Below are 18,423 nucleotides of genomic sequence, written 5' to 3'. Positions count from 1 at the left end.
AAATAACATATTTATAGTGAGCATAAACTTAAAAAAACAATTTTTTTTATTGCTTTGTTGAATGGACGAGCTTACGACCCACCTGATTTTTACCGGTGGTTACCGGAGACCATAGACATCTACAAAGTAAATGCCGACACCTACCTTGAGATATGAGTTCTGAGGTGTCAGTTTTTACAGTACAACGGCTGCCCCACCCTTAAAACCGAAACGCATTACTGTTTCACGGCAGAAATAGTCAGGGTGGTAGTAGCTACTCGTGGGGACTCACAATACGTCCTACCACCAGTAATTTTGCGCCGTTATGACTAGAAATCCGATGACAGCTGAAAAGCGACACAAAAAAAGAGACAATTAAACATATATCTGTAGCATATAACCGATGAGAAAACGAGATACTTTACTTTTAAAGATTACAGTTTTATTGCGTATGAACTGCTCACATTTTTTCTTTTTTAATTTATTCAGCTGTTTTCCCGGAAAAAAAACAATACTCGGACGAAGAATGATTTGATGATTGAAGAGCTATCCCATCTAGCTGACTTCTTCAAGAAAATCTTCGACAAATAGTCACTGCGCTGAAAAATATAAATACAAAGATAAAAATAAAATACAAAGGTTGAATACTGTGAGCAATGGAAATTAAAAAAAAATACATGAAAATTTTCTCTCATACAAAACTGCAATTTTATCAATGAAAACAGTAATTCAGATTAGTGAGTGCGTATTATATATATCGCACATGTGCGAAAAATAAAGCAATTTTAAGTAAACCAAAACTGTTGTTCAGTATTAGCGCAATACTCGTCTTTGGAGAGAGAATTGGCAGTGCAATATCAAACAGTTGTTCCAGTCTGATCAGTCAAAGGGATGGAACGAACCAAAACCACAGTCCTGTTTTCATTAGGAAGCCAATCAAACGATATGACGTGCAGACGTATGCACATAGTATAAGGTATTTGAGTTTCACTGAGAAATCGTTTGATCAAAGCTACTCAATGTTCAGACAAACGTTTATTAAAGTTTTAATATTAATAATTTCTATGGGCTCTGATAACCACTTAATACCAGGTGGGCTGTGAGCTCATCCACCCATAGACACTTACAACGTAAATGCGCCACCCACCTTGAGATATAAGTTCTAAGGTCTCAAGTACAGCTACAACGGCTGCCCCACCCTTTAAATCGAAACGTATTACTGCGTCACGGCAGAAATAGGCAGGGTGGTGGTTGGTACCTACTCGCGCGGACTTACAAGAGGTCCTACCACCAGTAATTACGCAAATTATAATTTTGCGGGTTTGATTTATATTACACGATGTTATTCCTTCACCGTGGAGGTCAATCGCGAACATTTGTTAAGTACGTCGTATTTCATTAGAAAAAATGGTACCCGCCTGCGGAATTCGAACACCGATGCATCGCTACATATGCACCGGACGTCTTATCCTTTAGGCCACGACGACTTCAAACGACGTTCATTACTAGAGACTTATTTTCGGCTCTTTACTATATTTTTTCCAAATACCCTCAGACTTAATGTTGTTATAAATTCTATGCGCAATCTGACCTGTCGGCGGGAATACTTAGTCTGGCCATAAATACTGTTACAATTCAAAATAAACAAAATATTACATTTGAATTTGGAATCTGTCATTTTTATATGATTGCTCATTGAGTTTTCTCATTTTGGCGCCAATACATTGTACAATATTTTGCGATATTAAAATGGAGTGGGGTGATAAAGGAACCGAATCGCTGTGATTGCATTACACAAAGTAGGTATGGAGCCAAATGCAATTTTTAAAACTCTCCATACGCTTGGTATTCGTAAAATGTTTGTGTACCGGGCTATTAATAGGTGCAATGAGACCTCCTCTGTTCGTGACAGAAAAAGACCTGGCCGTCCACGTAGTGTTCGTACGAAAAAGGTGGTCAAAGCAGTAAGGGAAAGAATTCGAAGAAATCCTGTCCGAAAGCAAAAGATTTTATCTCGGGAGATGAAGATAGCACCTAGAACCATGTCGCATATTTTAAAAGATAACTTAGGACTTGCAGCCTATTAGAGACGTACTGGTCATTTCATAACTGATAATTTAAAAGAGAATAGGGTGGTAAAATCGAAACAACTACTGAAGCGGTACGCAAAGGGAGGTCATAGAAAAATTTTGTTTACGGATGAGAATTTTTTTACAATTGAGCAACATTTCAACAAACAAAATGACCGTATTTATGCTCAAAGCTTTAAGGAAGCTTCCCAATTAGTCGACAGAGTGCAACGTGGGCACTATCCGACTTCAGTGATGGTTTGGTGGGGTATTAGCTATGAAGGAGTGACTGAGCCATACTTTTGTGAAAAAGGTATCAAAACATCGGCACTAGTGTATCAAGATACCATTCTTGAGAAGGTAGTGAAGCCCCTTAACAACACCATGTTCAATAATCAAGAATGTTTCTTCCAGCAAGACTCGGCGCCAGGTCATAAAGCTCGGTCTACGCAGTGTTGGTTGGAAACGAACGTTTCGGACTTCATCAGAGTTGAAGACTGGCCGTCGTCTAGATCTTAATCCGCTGGATTATGATTTATGGTCAGTTTTAGAGAGTACGGCTTGCTCTAAACGCCATGATAATTTGGAGTCCCTAAAACAATCCGTACGATTGGCAGTGAAAAAATTTCCCATGAAAAGAGTGCGTGCTTCTATTGATAACTGGCCTCAACGTTTAAAGGACTGTATTGCAGCCAATGGAGACCACTTCGAATAAGCTGTTTATACTTTAAATTGTTTTATATTTATGTATTAAACTAACACACTGTAAAAGTAATAAATGTTATTTGCAATATATTTTTTTTTCCTTTGTCTCAGTATTTATGGCAAGCTAGTTATTGTGAAGAGTATTTCGAAATATTCTAACTAGAGCACCTTGTGGACAATCTACACAAGATTTGTGTGCAAAATATTAGAAGATTAGTCATTGGTTTTGGTTTGTAATTACTAAGGGAGCGAACAAAATGAGTGTCCTATTTTAAATTCTTGCATGAATAGCAAGTGCATGAGTAATAATGATGACGTGCGAAAATTGCATGTCACTATATTGTTATTACTGATTCTCCGTCGCTTCATTCATATGCATGGTTCCAATATTCCTGGATCAATTTAGACTTGTAAATAAATTATGTAGACTCCTGAATATAACGTAATATGAAACTCAATTTTTCTTCATTTGTTATCCTAAAATGCGTTATCTTTATTTAAAGTTTTTTTTTAATTTTGTGTATTAAAAATAATACTTTATCTAAGAAAACGAACAGTGCTGATTTTTTTTTATTAAACAAATATTAAAACTCATCAATGGATACAAAAAAAACTAAGTTAACAAACAAAGCTTACCGTGGTACTTAACTTGTTTACCCTAATGAGGACGAGAAAGTTTAAATAAAGTGCTTACACCAAAGCTTATCAATAGACAGTAAATAAAAAATAACAATCTTCTTTTGTTGACGACAAAGAAAAATATGTTATATAACTGTTTTTGTCTTTCCCTGTTTATGTATATAGATTATGACCCGGATCATTAAAAGCGTCTTCGTTAGAGCTGTGTGATTGTGCCGCTGTTGCGTGATGGTATCACACGTCGGCACGACTCGCGTTAACTGGCGGGAAGGCACCGATTACTTCATCACGGATTCGTACGATTTACAAAATGTAGACGTTCTGATTTATATGTTGACTATAAAGCCCTATACATTGACTAGTGAAAGCTCTCGACTTCGTTCGAGGGAAGCCGAAGAATTAATGTTACATTTTTTTAATAATTATTATTATATTATAATACATTGTGTATTAATTGTATCTATATTTACGGATATATATATGTATGTGTGTGTACATATATGCATATATATTTCACTGGATTGGTACACCGCGCGTAGTTCGTTTCCAAATGATTCTTGTCCACCTGATAGTTGTCTGGAGGAGATCGCTCTTAGCGATAAGACCGCCAATTGTACTTTTTGTGTTTAATGTATCGCACTGTTTATTTGTTTTTTGGTGTACAATAAAGAATACTCTCTCTCTCTCTCTTAATCTCACTTAAAACATTAAGCTCTCGATCTTTCGAAATCTGTATTATTAACTTCATAGTAAAGACATTACGTTTTTGCTTAAAAAAAATACACAATCAGATGCGAATTCGGATACTATTTTTTTTTTGTTTGAAGTAAACGAACTTAAACTTTTTTGTCTTACGTGCGAATATTGTTTTCTTGACACCAAATATGTTCGTAGATAAATCTCAGGTCGTGAACCAATATTGTATTGTGTACATCCGTAAATGTGCTCTCAATAAATCTGTATAAAATACCTGATATATGGTGATAGCAGTACTACACTGATTGCCTTCGAGAAATATATTAAAGTTTGCAGTTTTTGAGTGAACATAATTTGAAATTAGAGGTACTAGCAAATAATATCAAATATTTACTGGTGGTAGGACCACTTGTGAGTCCGCGCGGATAGGTACCACCGCCCTGCCTATTTCTGCTGCGAAGCAGTAATGCGTTTCGGTTTGAAGGGTGGCGCAGCCGTTGCGTTGTAACTATACTGAGACCTTAGAACTTGTATCTCAAGGTGGGTGGCGCATATACGTTGTAGATGTCTATGGGCTCCAGTAACCACTTAACAGCAGGTGGGCTGTGAGCTCGTGTACCCATGTAAGCAATAAAAAAAAACACTTTTGGAAACTAAAAACAATTTTACAATACAAATTTTTTTTAATGGTTGTATTATCTTTAATACAACAACAATAGGTGAATTAAATGAAAATGTTGGTAACTATTTCAATGTAATTTTAAATTAAAGATTATGTTAAAAATTTATGTTACATATTTGAAAGGTGCACTTGTTAAGGTAAAGACAGATTTAGAAGATTTTTAAGATTTTTTTTTAATTTAGTTTCGCGAATCTGTGTACTTCAATATCTGTAGTTTTCATAAGCCCGAAATATTTTCTCACACAATGGCGCTTTGTTTATATTCGAATATTTCAATAAATGAGCAGGATGCTAGCAAAAATAGGTATTAAAATATAGCTCATTAAAATTGAATTTCGTTTGCAATTGTTTTTGAGAGCTTCTTTGTAGATGCACGATACTCGACCAAGCCACGACGACATGCGTGTTACATTACCATTGATATCACGCTCACCCGTTCCATCCCGACTATATAAGCACGGACTAGTGAACCTTAATGTATTCCAAACTCAAAGTTCAGTGACAAACATCCACACAAGGATTTATTTTGTTAAATACCATATTGAGTTTCATGAGATCTCTTCAAACATGATTTTAGTGAGTGAAAATTGTTTTGACACTTTAGTTAAGAATTGATAATTTATAGTTTATTAAATTTTAATAATGTTTACGTTTAATGTTGCAGTCAACTTTCTTTATTAGTATATTGGCTTGGTCAGCAATCCGTTGTGAACCACCAGTAAACAGTTACCTACCTCCTTCAAATAGTGCAAACGGAAGGCCTTCATCTCAGTATGGTCCTCCCGGTTCAGGAGGTGCTCCTGGACATAATCAACAAGGTTCAGGAGCTCAATTTAGTCCCAGTAACCAACCCCAGAGCTCTTATCTGCCTCCTAGTCGTTCTGGTCAATCCAGTGTAGACACACAATATGGCCCACCTTCTTCCGGAGGCTTTGGTTCGGGGTCATCTTCTCAAGGCCAACAACTACGCCAGGGTTCCGGACAAGCAAAGCCAGACTCACAATATGGAACTCCAAATCAAAATGGAAGATTCTCTTCGGGATTGACCGGTGGACATTCCCAACCTGGTGCCAGTAGTAATAGTCATCCGACAAGCAATTCTCAGGGCAGACAATCTTTTGGAAATGGCGGATCTTCTAATGGCGGTAGCTTTGGACCAGATAATCAGAGTTTTGATCAGAAGCCTGGTAGTTCTTATAATCCTTCTACTGCTGGATTTCGGTCTTCCAATTCGGATTCAAATTCTAATGGAAACTTCGGTAGTCATGCCGGTGGAGCTCGTTTGACCGATGGTTCTCAGAGTAGTTTTAGTGGAACACCATCCTCTTCGTATGGAACGCCTGGATTCGGAGGTAACGGTGCTAGTCATGGTAATGGCGGCGGCAGTGGTTCAGGTTTTGGAGGAGGAAATGGAGGTTTTGGAGGAGATGACAATAATGTAAGAGTTTTAGATCTTTGATTTTCTTAAACCCTTTATCAATATTTAAGTAAAGATGAAACCAAATGACATAGAACCAAACTATTTTGAATAAAATCAGTATTAAGAGTATTTTCAATTTAATGATGAATCATACTTGAAAATTTCAGGAACCAGCAAAATACCAGTTTAGTTATGACGTGGACGATGAACAGACAGGTACTAAATTTGGTCATTCAGAACAGCGAGATGGCGATCTCGCCACTGGGGAGTATAACGTAGTGTTGCCAGATGGCAGGAAGCAGGTTGTTGAGTACGAGGCTGGCCTGGAAGGATACAAGCCTCAGATTCGATATGAGGGTTTGTTTATTTTTTGCTCAGCCTTAATGCTGAGTTTTCTCTTTATATCTGAAGTCCATTAAAATTATTCAACGCTTCCAGGGTGTTGGTTCATTTAAATGAACTTTGTCTATTTTTATCGCAAGAGTTGATCACAGCTGTGAAATAGTAGTATGTGTATGTTTAGGGTACACTATTTTATAATTATTATTTCGTAGAATTGTGTATATTGTGTATGGTACTATTGCGAAACTGTTTTTAAATGGCTTCGATAAGCAGACGAATATTTAGACTTATCTATCTCATGCTTAGTGCTTACTGATACTCTTACCTACTACCACCATTGATCTTGGTGCATTATACCAAAGTCTCAGCTGCATTTCATTCATTCTTCATTCTTGCATTGCAGTAAAGAATCTGTGGTTCTGTCGAATTTGTACCGTGTGATTATTTTGCGTTAGAGTTAGGCAGGATAGTATCATCTATCCGAGTGGTGGTCTTAGGGAATCGTAGCGAAGGTTGCAGCAGAAAGGTACTAGTTATGGTAATTAATATATCGGACAAATGATGAGGAAGTCACAGTAGTAGCTTCATAACAAGTATGGTTTATCTCAGATATTGTTTTTTTTCCATTCGAACACTTATGGATTCGTCAATAGGTTTAGATATCTCTGGTAACTCTTTTAGCTTTATTTGTAAGCGTTTATAAGAAATATTTGGATCGCTTTATGTCAGCTTCCCTTGTTTACTTTTTATTTTATTTTGTAAATATCAGAAACAAGTACGGTCCAAAGAGATAAAAAACTCAGCAAATTAATAAGGCCTTTTATCTTTTCGTCTTTATTAGGTACTGGAAATGGGGGGTCAAGGCAAGGATCTGGATCGGGTGGTATGTGTACTTTTTTTCGTTTAACAGTTTGATTGAACTTGAAAGCTTATTTCTTCTTTCTTTTTTCTATTAATTGAAGCGAATGTTTCACTCTGAAGGTGTTAATTTAAGGATTCTTCCTATGAAGTGGGTATCAAAAACATACAAGTGTAGAGATAAGGAAATCTAGATTCCAAATAATAATAATAAAACTTATTCAGTAGATCCGAACAGCATTGAATCACGGAGACTAACGAAGAAAATAAATTGAAATAGTTTTTTTCATTCAGCGCCCTTTATTATCATTGTAATCTTATTTTATAAATTTTGAGTAACATATTTTTTGGTGGAGATTTGGAATGACCGATTCAGAGACCAACTGGTATTAAATGCTGCTATGCGGAATTGTAGTAGTTCAATATAATACTTATCAAATTAATCAAGCCCTTATTACTCTACAGGTTTCGGGGAATCGCAAAGATTGAGTCAAGGATACACTGAAAATGGTCCCAATGAAGGAGGTTTTCAGAGCAACAACGTTGATAGTTTTGGAGGATCAGGAGAACAGACATTTGGTCAATTCCGAGGCTCTAATGCTCAAGCCGGTAATGGATATCCCAGTGGTGGACAGAATGGCCAAAATCAAGGATACCCAAATGGAGGTTCCGGACAAAACGGGAATCAAGGTTTTTCATCGGGTAATAACGGCGCAAATAGACTTAATGGAGGAAGCCAGGGCTATCCAAGTGGCGGACCACGAGGAAATGGTCGAGGGTCTGCCGCTGACCCAGGTAACTTTTCTAATGCCAGCGGAAGAGGAAGCTCTCGAAACTCAGGTGGTACTTCTGGAAGTGATGGTTACCCAAGTGGTGGACCTAATGGGCTTAGAGGCTCTGGATATTAAAGGAAGCAAAACACTATTGATTTCGATAATTAAAAAAACGACTGTGCAATTTTCTGTATAAATAAAGTTTTTATTCTCAAAATGTGATTATTATTCAATTTTACTTGATGACAGTATTTTTTTACATGGTAATTCTATAAAAGCTTTAAAATAAATATAGTTATTACTATTATAATATATTTCTAAATTATTTCTAAAAATTGACGCAATTTCATTGCAGTACCGATTTATTAGTAAACGTGCTGATAATATAAGATAAGAAGAAGAAGAATAAGAATTAAACTACATAAATTAAATACATAAAATTATAATTCAGTAATAAAGTTAGTACGTAAATGCAACGAAAAGCATCTTGGACCCCAGGGAATACGAGTATCTTAAATTTTTTACACATTTCTCACTAGGTCCTGTTTCTCGGATTACATAAAGTCAAAATTATTCACGCATGCTTAAGGTCCTCCAAAGTAAATTTGCAACGTCTAGACAAAACGGTAATTAGAGCTCCGTAAAATTGACGTAACAGTATACATGTAGACTAAATTCATTTTCCACGAAGCGGTGTCCAAGGTGTTTCAACGGACCCATATTTATATCCTTAAAAATAAAACGGACAATAGTACAGTTAAGATAGACCAATTCGTCTTGATGGCGTGATCTGTAAAGAAAAGAACATGATTATCTTTAAGTGAAACATAAAACTATTTTTGGTATTTTTTAAGCTCTAATGTTCGTTTCACACAATATTAAATATTGAAAGAGAGAGACAACATACTTTATTGCACACCAAAACGCAATTAACATCAGAAAACAGTCAACAAGCAGATATAACTATATTATGAAAATACAGAAGCCTATCAGTGGCATTTTTCTTTGAAAATTGATCGGGAGACTAGTTTGTGGTCTACCTGGTGGTACTTTGGAAGTGGTTACTTATGCACCATCTATCGGAATGCCACCATTCAATTTCGAAATCCCAATCGTTTAATAACTGTCTCATTCTTCAAATCAGAACGAATTACTTCAATACACATTGTGTCGGTACTTATCCGTATTCCATCATAACATTATTATGATCAAATAAATATTGATCATCCCGAATATTAGATCAAATAGATCGAGTATCTAAATTTTCAAACTCAACATTAATTTTAAATTGGAGACAATGAGACGCTATAAAAAATAAACAGGTCAAGACAGATTCTGCTGATAGATCCAAAAAATTGTTTTCAAGCGAATAGTCATAAACCCATGATGTCGAAATTTGTACACAATTTAGATTTACCTGTACTTGGAGAGGAAACCGGTGATGGTGTTTCTAGGCTGAGTGGCAAATCTATATAATGAGTGGACGTTGTTTCTTGCTGATACAGTGGTGCTATTGTCGATTGACACTGAAATAATAATAGAAACAGAGCTATTAGCATCGAATTTGGATTGCCTTTATGAACAACTGAGCAAATGTTATGGCAACGAAAATAATTTCTTTAAAATCACAATCATAGAGAGATATTTATTCGAGCATTCAATTTCGGAAGAATTCGTCATTCCATGAAAGGTTACGTAACAAATGTTAGAAACGAAATACGAACATTTTTAAACATGTGCTACCAAAAGTTTCAAACTGAAATTACAAATAACATAAAATTACGGACAAAATAAAATTACGAACATTATAATATTTCGTTTTTGAATTAAAAGTTTTGTGACCAGATAATAATTTGTTTGCTTTAAATAACCTATATATATAAAAATGAATTGCTGTTCGTTAGTCTCGCTAAAACTCTAGAACGGCTGGACCGATTTGGCTAATTTTGATCTTGAATTATTTGTAGAAGTCCTGAGAAGGTTTAAAAGGTAGATAAATATGAAAATGGTCGGAATTAAATAAAATAAAAAAACAATTTTGTTTTTCCTCTGATGTGTCCCCCGTCGGACAGATTCCTTTTGTTTGTTTTAAGTTTATTTTATACAAAGGCTTACTACGAAGTCTGCCGGGTCAGCTAGTAGGGAATAAAACGTACAGTTAATTTCATGGCGCCATCGACAAAATCTGACGGTGTCACTGTGAATCTTAATTGCAATGTAGTTTCTATGGCATCGGGGCGGTCCGCTGAAACTCTGTACCAGGGTCCGCGAAGGAACCTCTTTAGAACCGGCCTATCATTGATTAACCACTTCAAATGGGCTTCCGGTGTTGAGGGGGCTGTAGTGCAGTTCGATACTACCAGATCATCGAGAAAATATTTGTCTTTTAAGCCCGTTAGCTTTGGTCCTGTATCGGGTATTACTGAAATGAAAAAATCTAATCAGTATTAAGCTAACATCGAGTAATAAAAATCAAGCTCGCAAAATCATAATTTGCGTAATTACTGGTGGTAGGACCTCTTGTGAGTCCGCGCGGGTAGATACCACCACCCTGCCTATTTCTGCCGTGAAGCAGTTATGTGTTTCGGTTTGAAGGGTGGAGCAGCCGTTGTAAGTATCCTGAGACCTTAAAACTCGTATCTCAAGATGGGTGGCGGAATTTACGTTGTAGATGTCTATGGCCTCCGATAATCACTTACCACCAGGTGGACTGTGAGCTCGTCCACCCATCTATGCAATAAAAATAAAGCATTTTCTGTAAAATTTATTTTGTGGTTTAAGCAATTTTTTTATCGATTTCAATTTGACATTCAGTGAATCGATATTAAAGAAAAAGTTTGTGCACTATGTGACGCTACTTATATAAGATTTTTTAAGGTTTTTTAAGTTACTTTTAGACCAATATAGCATAAATTTCAGTAACATAAGCGACGCTCCATAAGATCAATTTTATACCCTAATGTATTAGTATTTATACTCACAGTGAACTGTAATATATTTCTCACTACGAGCCGTCATAAAACTAGGAGCTTCTCCTGAAACCTCACAGGCGTACAGTCCTGCAGATTCGCGCGTTAAATTTTCGAGAGCCACAACAGTAGTCGAGGATCGGGATTCCTAGGTGGATAAAAAATTAAAGCAGTGTTTTGATTTCTTCTATGGGTGAACTTCTATGGGTGAACCGAGCTCTCGGCCCCTCAATCTTATTGGGTACCGAATCCCGTTGATATTAGCAACGTTAACGTCATCACCCACCTTACGACATGAGGTCTAAGTGTCGATTCTTGTGGGTTTGAGTTTTATTACACTCTGTTATTCCTTCATCGTCGAAGTCGTGAAGATATGGTAAGTACGATTCATTAGAAAATTTGGTACCTCGCTGCGGTATTTGAACACCGGCACAGCCGCATCGCTCGATACGAATACACCAAATGTCTTATCCTTTAAGCCACGACACTATAAATCTTAATTCGCAATTAAATACGAGGTAATTCTTTACATAACATACAATTACATAAGGCTTTCAAAAAATAATTTTTTTTTTATTGCCCTATATGTAGACGAGCATACAGCCCACCTGATGGTGAGTGGTTACCGTCGCTCATGGACGTCAGCAATGCCAGAGGCAGAGCCAAGCCGCTGCCTACCGTTTTTTTTTATTGAATTGATTTTATTGTATTTGATTTTATTGAACTATTTATACTGTGACCTTATCCATAAAGGTCATTTGTATTGTACTGAAATACTAATTCCTCATTCGTACACATTCGTGGCCTAAATTTAAAGGTTTTAAGGGTCGCAAATAGAAAAGCACGTTAAATAAAATTGTTAGTTGACATGGTATACTTATATCGTTACTTTTTTTTATTTATTGCCCTCGTAGGCAGACGAGCATACGGCCCACCTGATGGTGAGTGATAACCGTCGCCCATGGACTTCAGCATAGCCAGGGGCAGAGCCAAGCCGCTGCCTACCGAAAGCGTGTGCATTGAAAGAAAACTTACATTAACATGAACACCGGGCAGCTTAAAATGTTTCATGGGCGTTTGAATTCTCGGTGCGTATTTGAAGAACTCTTTACCGTCTTTATACCACTTCACTGCGTACAAGGTATCCCCTTCCAGGTCGTACTGGCAGCCGAGCAACGCGGAGCCTCCTTCCCGCTCATGGGTCGGAACCCTGAGCTCCACGAGTCGCACAGACCTCACGATATCTGTAAAACATCTTTTTTTCGCTTACCTAATTGCTGGAAGCCTAAAAGGCTATTCTAGAGACGCCCGGACGAGTAGGTGAGCTCACGTGTTCAACCTAACACTAGCTCTAGCAAGAGCTGTGCTTCACAGATCCTACCACAGGATCGGAATCGCGATCCACTGAGAAGATTCGGCGAGAAACTTAGAGGACTGTGTCTATTGGAGTCGTAGACATAATTAAAACTAGTTTATTGGTATAATATAACATTGCACGTTTTATTTTAATGTTATTTTTTCCGACATTTCGAATGCATTCTTTTAAAGTTTTTCAGGTTACGAGCGACTGAGAACTGAGTAGTATAAGCGGTTTTGATTTTGATGAAAAATTATCAAATTCAGTGACCGATTGTCGGAAGTCTAATTTATATCGCTTTAATAGTTGTGCTCGTTGATAGTAAGTTGATAAAGGATTATTTTGTTCTAAGATACCTTTAACTCACTGTGTACGGTATACCTTAAAAAGAAGAAAAAAAAAAAACTGGGCTACTTCGGTAAAAAAACATACTGGAGATAAGGCGTGTTTTTTATGAGAGGGATAACAAATAAATTTGTTAACTTAGTTGGTTTCATATATGCGTTTACTAATTCTTACTCGCGTAATTATATTGTGTAAAGTAACATTTAAATTCGTTTAGTTTTGTAGATTAATAATTGACAGCTATTTCAAATGTGTTTAAATAATAATAGTGACAATGTCGGGTTAAAAAAAAAGGTGAGCGACTTGTTACATTTTTTGAAATCACCGTCCTCGTGTGTTAATTTATTTATTTCTAAACATGTGTGGCGGTAGCCATCACAGAACACAAGATATTTGACAGATGCCTGAATCTCGTTTACGAAATTTTCAAGATAAGCTCGAATATATACAAGTTCCGAACAACAACATTCGGACCGTCGGTCTACCGAGCAAATATCACCCGCTTGGTGGAAGATCTTCCCTTTGTCGTATACACATGGTTGCATTGACGGAATAGCTATAAGCGATAAGACAATTATAAGTTAACCTATTCTAATCATTGAGTATATAACAATATTTCTTGCCTCAATTTTAAGATTACAATTTACTGTCTTATCTACGAATTCAATAACACTGTAAGAAAACGAAAAGATGATTCAAGAGTATGTATATTCAAAAAATCTACTTGGATCAGTGTTTTTTCTCCTCACTAAATATAATTATAGAAATGACAGCTTCTTTGAAAAACTTAAACGGTATTTCAATTAGTACATTCGCAGTTAAATCTAGTGGGGTTTTTCAAATATATTTTAGAGTTCCACATATCACGTCGCCGCGTCGGTCCGAATTCTTTATTTTGCGGTCACGGGCAAACTCTTGACCTAAGCAAAAACTGTACAAATTCGTCGCGTTACCGATAAATTTACCTTGTTTTACCAACAAAATTATCAGGATTGTAATGCCATACATTTTCACAGTTTTATCACTGATACTATTTACACTTCACTTCACAATAGTTTAATAGTAATTTTCTCGAATCAGAATCATAATTTTTATATAATTTTAAAGTACGATTTGCTTTAATTTTTAATCGAAATTACGTACTGTTTGTGTAAAACCCGTTTGTGTCTCTATTGAAATAGGACGGCAGAATTATGTCCAGCCGCGTTTCTAAATTTAAATCCGTCGCGTTTGGCCAACGCATGCGCGCCACAATGCTGCCAATGTCAAAAACAAAAGTACGCCAGTGAATATTATCATTTATCCATTTTCATAACAGTCCTCTACTCATGAATATGACTAATTTTATGGTTCCGTATTTATTTTTAATGATAATTTAGTTGTCCGAGATAATAAGTATGTGATTTAAACTATTATTATCCCTGCGTACTGTCCAACAGATGTCGGTGATGATTACGAAAACCTTAAACATTAACAGCAGTTTTACTAATGTTTGCGACACGCGAAAACCGAAGAAAATACTAAAATAAGGACGTTTATTGATGAAAAGATGCGGTGGAGATAAAATTTAATGAGAATTAATTGGGTAGGTTTTATTACAACCTTGTATGAAAGTTATTTAATTAAAAAATTCTAAAATAAATGAAGCTATTTCAAAAATACCTGGATATTTCTATAAGAGTCTCTACCGAAAATTCTATAGATAGTTTTTATTACGGTCAAAAGTATCCCAAAATGTGCATAATGGCACATGTCGGTTTTTTTTAGAAAGAGATTGAAAGATTAAACAACGTTCAGCTTGGGGTAAAATTTTGATGAATAATTGGATAACAATTTCCCCTATAACAATCATGAGTCACGGTTGACATGTGCGTAGAATTTGTGGATATTTTTTTATGATTGTAGACGGGTCGACGAGCTCCAATCGTTCTGCTGGTGTTCAAAGATTGGCCCGAATCCATAAAACATAAGAAGTTTCACTTAGTTTCTTTAATGAGGCTAAGAACTTCATTTCATTTCACTGTTAAACCATAAAACAATAAGCTTGAACGATATTATTAGTTGACCACTTATTCTGCAGCCCATATCCATAAGGATATGTATATCTCCGATTACATGAGGGCAATATTTTAATAGTATTGTTATATTGATTTTACTATCCTCGTTTTAAAAAAAGACCGATCCAATGATTCGCGCTAGAAATAGAAGGGAGTTTGGCCTATCTTTGCCTATCTTCGCGAACTTGCAAAAGACAGAGCCATCAGCAATGCGCAACATATAAAATCCCGTATTAGATTTTATTAAACAATATTATTTCTTCATAATGGCTGATGCTTGTGATAACACAGTAGGTACGTAGGTTATTATTAGAAAATTAATGTATGACTATTCAACACGTCATATGGATGTGATTATAGAATTCATTACATGAGTATGGAATTTTATGTTCCGACGGAAATCCTAGGAGCAAATAATGAAAATATCCTATACTGAAAGGTCCTAAGTTATGAATTTCCGTGGCATGGCTACGGATAAAGCCCTACGACTAATTGTACAAGTAAGCATTACCAAATAACTCAAATAAAGATTGTTGCTACATCGAAATACTTAACACCAAATATCTTAACAAATTATTGTCTTCGATTTTGTCGAGACGTAGACAATTAGAGTAGATAATTAAAATTATTCTTTTAACAGTAACTACTTTAAAACTACTCGTTATTTCCGACGTTTCAAATACTAAACAGTTTTCGTGGTCACGACGACACGGTTTGAGAGATTCGTGAAATAACTCAAGAACAGTAAAAAGTACTTATGATTATATATTTAACGTTCGTGCTATATCAAAATACCGAAATACATAATATCGAATGCGAATATTGATTGCGATCTCCGAACAAGGAATCGTGGTATGGTAGCCAGTCTAATCAATAAATTAACGATGTCTGCTTTTGTCACTATGTTGATTCCAGTGCAGTTATTGAAGTCGTCGTGGCCTAAAAGATAAGACGTCCGGTGCATTCGTGTTGAGCGATGCATCGGTGTTCGAATCTCAGGTGACTACCAATTTTTCTAATGAAATACGTACTCAACAAATGTTCACAATTGACTTCCACGGTGAAGGAATAACACCACGTAATAAAAATTAAACCCGCAAAATTATAATTTGCGTAGTTACTGGTGGTAGGACCTCTTGTGAGTCCGCAAGGGTAGGTACCACCACCCTGCCTATTTGTGCCGTGAAGCAGTAATGAGTTTCGGTTTGAAGGGTGGGGCAGCGTAACTATACTTGAGACCTTAGAACTTATGTCTCAAGGTGGGTTTACGTTGTACATGTCTATGGGCTCCAGTAACCACTAAACACCAGGCGGGCTGTGAGCTCGTCTACCCATCTAAGCAATAACATAAAAAAAAAGTTAAGGCAGTGATTATATACTCTTCCTAGTTGTATATTGACAAATGGAAGTTATTGTTGTTGTGTACAATAGATTACATTGGCTAATTAGCACCATGTGGATAGCAAGCTCTTCTACCAATATATTACCGAATTCATACAGCGCTTTCAGTTGTGGTGTCAATTTACTGAATTAATTTCCAAGCGAGGGCTTTTACTTTTGCGTTAGTTTGAATACACGTCGCTAGATGCCGCTCTTTGGAAAACATGTATTAGGTATCAATGGAATATTTTTTAACCCTTGTCAAATCACGATTTTAGATAAAAGTAAAATGTATGGTCACGGGCTCTTGATACGTGAACCAATTTTTAAATCGGTAAGATGATTTGGTGAAAATTACGTTGAAATATCTCGTTAAATAAATAAATTTTCTAATAAATTCAACAGGTCAATTGTACAGTCCCTTGTATGTATATCGTTACGTTTCTCATCATCACAGCCTACACTGTCCACTGCTGAACATAGGCCTCTCCAAGTGATCTTTCCAGTTATTTCCAAGGTATTTAGCCTACTGTACCACGCTGGCGACTAGACGGGTTGGCACAGGGTTTAATTTCGAGTTTTCCTTCTCTTGCCCTGATGTCTTGTGCATATTCCCTTAGTCGGTTCTTACAACTCCCTGGGATAGTATAGGGGTTGTGACTCATTGTATTCTTACTCCGTCACCACACGTTACGTTTCTAATATATTGAAAATATTAATGGCGCATTATTATAAATTTGGCTTTAAGCTGCTTGCTCGTCTGCTAGCGTAGCTAATATTGGTTGTGCAAGCTAAAACTGCCGTTTTTCCAGTAAATATATAATATGCCAGTAAGTATTTACTATGTGGCGAGTTGAAACTTACATTGAGAGGACAGTATAACCCGATGGGCAGTGTCGTTCACCTTGTAGTTAAGTGTCATTTACGAGCAATTGCGCTTAAAAACTACAAGAACTAAAATATCTTAGCCCACTTAGACCATACAAATGCCATCTTTTCTTTGGCCTAATAGTTTTAATAGAAAATAAATTAACAACATTTGCGTGGTCTTTTATTCTCGAATTTTAACGTATTTAAAGACACTTTTTTTTTTTTTTTTTTCCACATTATAAAATCGCCGGATCCCCACCCGCGCGGCAGGTGGGGTATGTGGGAGTTGAACCTCACTAAAAACTCCTGCCGGCGCCCTACCTCGGACCGGGCCGGAGCCCAGTCGGGGCTATTGAAACGGCGGGACAGGGTTGACGCAGAGCACATTACATCCATCCCATCGTCCCACGGACGCCGCACCGGCGGCTGCCAGCGACACGACCACCGGTTCCCTCGTTCAGCGGGCCGAGAGCCCGCTTTGATGGCACCGCGTTACACCTTCCCCCAGAGCGGTCGGGGGAACGCGGTCTACCATCACCCGGCTTCCTACTGCGGGTGAGCGTGCAAAGCACGCCACCCCACGTCTGGGTCTCTCCCCGCACAAAACGGGTGGGACCCCTAGCTCTTAGGGGGCCAGGTCACGGATACGACCCCGGTCCCGACCCCCTGCTCGGCGGCGGCGGGTTTCTGCGTAGTGAGGAGAGCTTTGCCTCACTCGCCCCGCCGCCTCCTTCTGCGAGATGGTGCACTCGCAGAAGTCGAGCATAGCCTTCCATGACTCATCGCCGACAAGCATCGACGCCACGACGCCAGGCAGCGACAAGTCAGGTCCTATCTTTGCGACCAGGACACGGCGCTGCACCTCCCAAGCGGGGCAGACAGCGAGCGTATGCTCCGCCGTGTCCAGGTCTTGTCCACAATGGTGACACCTCGTCGTCGGCTCAGACCCTATCCGGCGCAGGTACTTCTCGAAGCATCCGTGCCCGGTCAGCACCTGCACCAGACGAAAGGTGAGACGTCCTTCGCCACGATTCACCCAGTCATCAAAGACTGGGTTTAAAGACACGGTAGCATATTTCTAATTCAATGCTCCTAAGCTAGCTCTGTTCTTTGCAATCTTATTTGACTCTATATTTATAGCATCAAGCATGATTTATTCAATGCGACTACTCAATAAGAAATGGGTATACTTCTCTAGATTATAGTATAATCTCCAAAACTTGCCTGACAATTCATTTTGTTTAATACAAAGGAAAGCATCATAATTACAGTGGTGACATAT

General features: G+C 37.4%; 2 protein-coding genes, 1 long non-coding RNA gene and 1 other non-coding gene across 6 annotated transcripts; 3 read left to right on the top strand and 1 right to left on the bottom strand.

The window, feature by feature from the left end:
- The first annotated feature begins 5,255 nt into the window (after positions 1-5,255).
- CPR140 (cuticular protein RR-2 motif 140) lies at positions 5,256-8,380 on the top strand. 3 transcript variants are annotated; one of them, XM_021348229.3, is made up of 5 exons: positions 5,256-5,346; positions 5,435-6,208; positions 6,358-6,406; positions 7,374-7,415; positions 7,856-8,380. In XM_021348229.3, the coding sequence occupies exons 1-5, from the start codon at positions 5,338-5,340 to the stop codon at positions 8,296-8,298; spliced, it is 1,317 nt and encodes a 438-aa protein (XP_021203904.1). In that variant the 5' UTR covers positions 5,256-5,337; the 3' UTR covers positions 8,299-8,380. The 3 variants fall into 3 exon arrangements, with proteins under 3 accessions (XP_021203904.1, XP_012546125.1, NP_001166631.1); XM_012690671.4 differs by having other exon boundaries at positions 6,358-6,547; NM_001173160.1 differs by lacking the exon at positions 7,374-7,415 and having other exon boundaries at positions 5,338-5,346; positions 6,358-6,547; positions 7,856-8,298.
- LOC101744612 (uncharacterized) lies at positions 8,348-14,336 on the bottom strand. The gene is made up of 6 exons (XM_004926493.5): positions 13,800-14,336; positions 12,168-12,376; positions 11,145-11,280; positions 10,320-10,585; positions 9,581-9,689; positions 8,348-8,953 (listed from the first exon to the last, which is right to left on the bottom strand). Exons 1-6 carry the CDS (start codon positions 13,840-13,842, stop codon positions 8,886-8,888), a joined length of 831 nt encoding a protein of 276 aa, XP_004926550.1. The 5' UTR covers positions 13,843-14,336; the 3' UTR covers positions 8,348-8,885.
- Positions 12,786-12,890, top strand: Mir3253 (microRNA mir-3253). The gene has a single exon (NR_107538.1). It is a non-coding gene; the product is annotated as a microRNA mir-3253 (primary transcript).
- LOC134199870 (uncharacterized) lies at positions 14,115-14,495 on the top strand. Its single transcript, XR_009974524.1, has 2 exons — positions 14,115-14,183; positions 14,274-14,495. It is a non-coding gene; the product is annotated as an uncharacterized LOC134199870 (long non-coding RNA).
- The last annotated feature ends 3,928 nt before the right edge of the window (positions 14,496-18,423 follow it).

Source organism: Bombyx mori, chromosome 12 (genome assembly GCF_030269925.1).
Source record: "Bombyx mori chromosome 12, ASM3026992v2".
Taxonomy (NCBI): domain Eukaryota; kingdom Metazoa; phylum Arthropoda; class Insecta; order Lepidoptera; family Bombycidae; genus Bombyx; species Bombyx mori.
The sequence above is the reverse complement of the archived record's forward strand: the minus strand, read 5'-3'. Positions and strand labels throughout refer to the sequence as shown.